At 39.3% G+C, this 3626-nt stretch overlaps 1 protein-coding gene across 1 annotated transcript in view; it reads left to right on the top strand.

Annotated features, from left to right (window-relative positions):
- The first annotated feature begins 1289 nt into the window (after positions 1–1289).
- Positions 1290–3626, top strand: part of adam10 (ADAM metallopeptidase domain 10) — a 29230-nt gene continuing 26893 nt past the window's right edge. Inside the window, exon 1 of the mRNA XM_015391829.1 lies at positions 1290–1604. Within this exon, the coding sequence (XP_015247315.1) occupies positions 1553–1604 (52 nt within the window). The 5' untranslated portion in view covers positions 1290–1552. The remainder of the gene's footprint in view (positions 1605–3626) is intronic.

Below are 3626 nucleotides of genomic sequence, written 5' to 3'. Positions count from 1 at the left end.
AGTCCTGTTTCTCTGACTGTGACTGGCTTGATGTGCTCTCTTCATCCTCTGACATGGGAGTTGTTTTGGAGCTCATCTGCCTGGCTGTGTTTTTCCTGGATGGGGCCGCCTTTTACAGCTGCTTTTTGTATCTCTGCTTCTGTCTCCTTGAACCGCAGTCGGCCTCGGCAGATGGCCGCTCACACTGAGCCTGGTTCTGCTGGAGGTTTTTCCTGTTAAAAGGGAGTATTTCCTCTCCACTGTCGCTACAAGCATGCTTAGTGTGAAGGATTGCATTCGAGTCAATGAGTCATAGCAATCAACTGGTTTTCCTTAGATAGAAAACTTTCCATCAATTTGACTGTATCATCTGATTGAACTGTAAAGTGCCTTGAGATGACATGTGTTGTGAATTGGCACTATATAAATAAACTGAATTGAATTGAATGATTTCCTTAAAATCCCCACCTTTTGCCCATTGACTGCTGGATATAGGCACCAGCACCCCTCACGACCCCAATTGGGACAAGCGTGTCAGATTATGGATGGATGGATTTCCTTAAAATCTATAGGAGCCATTTATTTCTCTCAAACCTGATAAATATTATTTTAGGGTTTTGTAGATATTCACGGAAATTTAACATAAATGGGCTATCAAGAGGTCATTTTGCCCCCCCTCCTAAAACACCTACAACAAGGGTCTTTAACAATTACCAGGCCAAGGACCCCAAAACTGATGGCGAGATGGAGCAGGGACCCCTTAATTATATATATTATATGAAATTGTGTTATATCAAACTATAGTCACTCTTTTACATATGGAGTAATGTAATGAAAGTGATTTCAGCCTGGGATTATTAAAGTATTTCTGAATCTGATTCCTGGTTGATGGGACAGGTGTTGTGAATGAAACGGTGCCCAGCTTGAAAGAGCTCCTGTGTGTCGCTGTATGTGTGTATTGATGACTGAAAGTCATCTTCTGCCTCCATTTATCTGTTTACTACAGTGTGTTGAATTCATGGTGATGTGTAATATAAAAAAAGTCAATTAGTGGAAAAAATTGCAGGGGGGAATATAAAAAAAGGTCTGATCAACCAAAACTTTCGCGACCCCCATGCAGTACCTCCTTGGACCCCCTAGGGGTCGCGGACCCTCTGTTGAAGATCTCTGGCCTACACGATTACGACCCATGTTTCAACCAATCAAAAGTAACCCGTCGGTGAATCCGGAAGTCTTCTTTTTTTAACTACGTAGCGATAAAACTGGACCCAAACAATAGCACCGGTCTCAGCTTTCATAGGTTGTGGTTTCAACCACACTTTTTTTTGTATATCCTAATCTAATAGTCTATAACGGTGATTCGTTGCTGTGTTTTCTAACTGAATGGGTGTGTTTACGCTCTGACTTGGCAGACAACACCGGAAGGGAGGGCGTTTGTTATGGGAGTCATCTAACCAGGAAGTGGGCGAATAGACAAGCGCTTCGTGAGAAACGACGAACCGAAACGAGAGGCACTCATTGTTTTCGCCGTATATTTTTATTTTAATGAACTAGTGCCAAACGGTATTCTGAGATGACGTTACTGAAGTTATTTCTCATGTCTTGCTGCCTTCCGTATATTAGAGGTAAGTTTGTCATTCACTTACTCTGGGGAAAACAGTTTAAATAATAGTTGTAAACGGATCAAACGGTTGTTCTCCGTGTTTTCTAACTTGCTAGCTAGGTGGCTAATAATGATAAGAGTTTTAGCTGACAGTTCAAAGCGTCACTATCAGTTTTAACCAATATATATGACCCACACCTTAATAGAAAGGTGCCAAAATGTTGACAGTTCATAAGTGAAAATAATGACGCTTGTGTCACTGCAGTTACTTTAAAGGAGACATAGTATTTATTGCATAGGGCAAAGCTCACAAGTCTTTGCGCTAATGCCACCCATCTTTCGGTTAAAATGGAGGTTTTCAGATTGCTGCTATTTACCTTCGCTTTTTGGTAAAATAATGTGACTAATATAGGTCAATGCATGTTAAATAACACCTAAACTAACCTCTCAGCTCTACCAGTTGGGGAAAGGTTTGTGAACCCTTCTGATTAGCAGTGTAAGTAAGTTCAATGACATTGGTTTAAAAAAAAAACTTAAATTACTGTTATATCTCCACTACTAGGAAAACTAGAAAAGTATACATTTTTCTCTTGACATGTATAATGAATGCTGATATTATAATTCCTTACCTTTAGACACATTACACTACTATGACAGTGTGATTTTTCTTCTCTTTTGAGACTTTTGAAACTGAAAATGATCAATAGGGCTTAAAACTAAGTATTCAAAGGCTTTGTTTAATACTTAGTTGATCCCCCTTTGGCAGCAATGACAGCCTTAAGTCTTTTTCAGTATGATGCCAAAAAGTTGGCACACCTACCTTTAGGCAGTTTTTACCCATTCTGCTTTGCAGTGCATCTCAAGCTCTATTAGGTTGGGTTGGAGGGGCTGTGCACAGTCATCTAATGAGCTATCCAAAAATGTTAATTCAGATCCAGGTCTGGACATCTGTTATGGCCACCTCAGGGCTTTTATGAAGTGCTTCTAAAAGCACATTGTGATTGAGAAGTACCTGGTTCCCTCCAAACACAATACCCGGTATTTACAGCAAAGAGTTACGTTTTTTTTTAAATCCAAATGGAGATTTTTTCAGTTCATGAATCAATGGGGTTCTCATCAACGCTCCCACTAATGTATGGGCACCCCCCCCCACACACACACACACACACACTGAGGACCACTGTGTACAACAATAGATGTGCACACTGAGGCTATACACCAACATTGAACTTGTTATAATTCCAGGATAATAGCTAGTTGCATGGTTTATGGAAAATATTAGAGATTACAGCATCAATTTCTATATGTTTACTTCCAATTTAAGTTATTTATTCCACTTAAAAAAAGAACATTCTTGATGCGCTGAATAAGGATGTATACTGAACTTTTTCTAAGGGACACATACATTTTATTACTTTCACCCAAATGCAACCCCTAAATGTATTAATTTTTATTAGAAAACCCATTTGATATTGATATTTGAAACTGGGATTGAAGAGAAGTTCATGGGATTTTCAGTAAAACTGGCTGGCATATCCAATGTCCAGAATAAGGTCATTTGGAATATTGGTCATAGAGATGCTAGAAAGGGTGCAGTTGTTTTCTTCTGTTGTGTTCATAGGTAAAAATAGATTTTTTTGTGACTTTCTGAAGGTATTTTGAACATAGCATTTATATAAATATATATATTTTGAAATATCTAAAAGTTTAACCTCTGATAACCACTAAGTGGCACATTTGTGGTCACTTGCTTCTGTTGCATGCCATTTGCCAGATTGGCTGATGCTAACCTTGATAAAACAGAACTGTCTAGAAAGAAGGCGGTACCTCTGTGAGAATGTGGAGGCTCTTTTTTTTCTTTAAGTTGGTACCAACACTCAGAAGTTCGACAAATGTTCACCCCAGACATGGGCAATGTGGAGTCAACAAGTCATCTCCATGTCATGTATTTGTTCTACCCAGCCACTGAAGCAGGTGAGTCCAATCTTCACCGTGAATTAACCTGTGCAGATTGGACTCACCTGGTTAATTGGCTGGGTAGATT

Source organism: Cyprinodon variegatus, unplaced genomic scaffold, assembly GCF_000732505.1.
Source record: "Cyprinodon variegatus isolate N-32 unplaced genomic scaffold, C_variegatus-1.0 Scaffold561, whole genome shotgun sequence".
Classification (NCBI taxonomy): domain Eukaryota; kingdom Metazoa; phylum Chordata; class Actinopteri; order Cyprinodontiformes; family Cyprinodontidae; genus Cyprinodon; species Cyprinodon variegatus.
The sequence above is the reverse complement of the archived record's forward strand: the minus strand, read 5'-3'. Positions and strand labels throughout refer to the sequence as shown.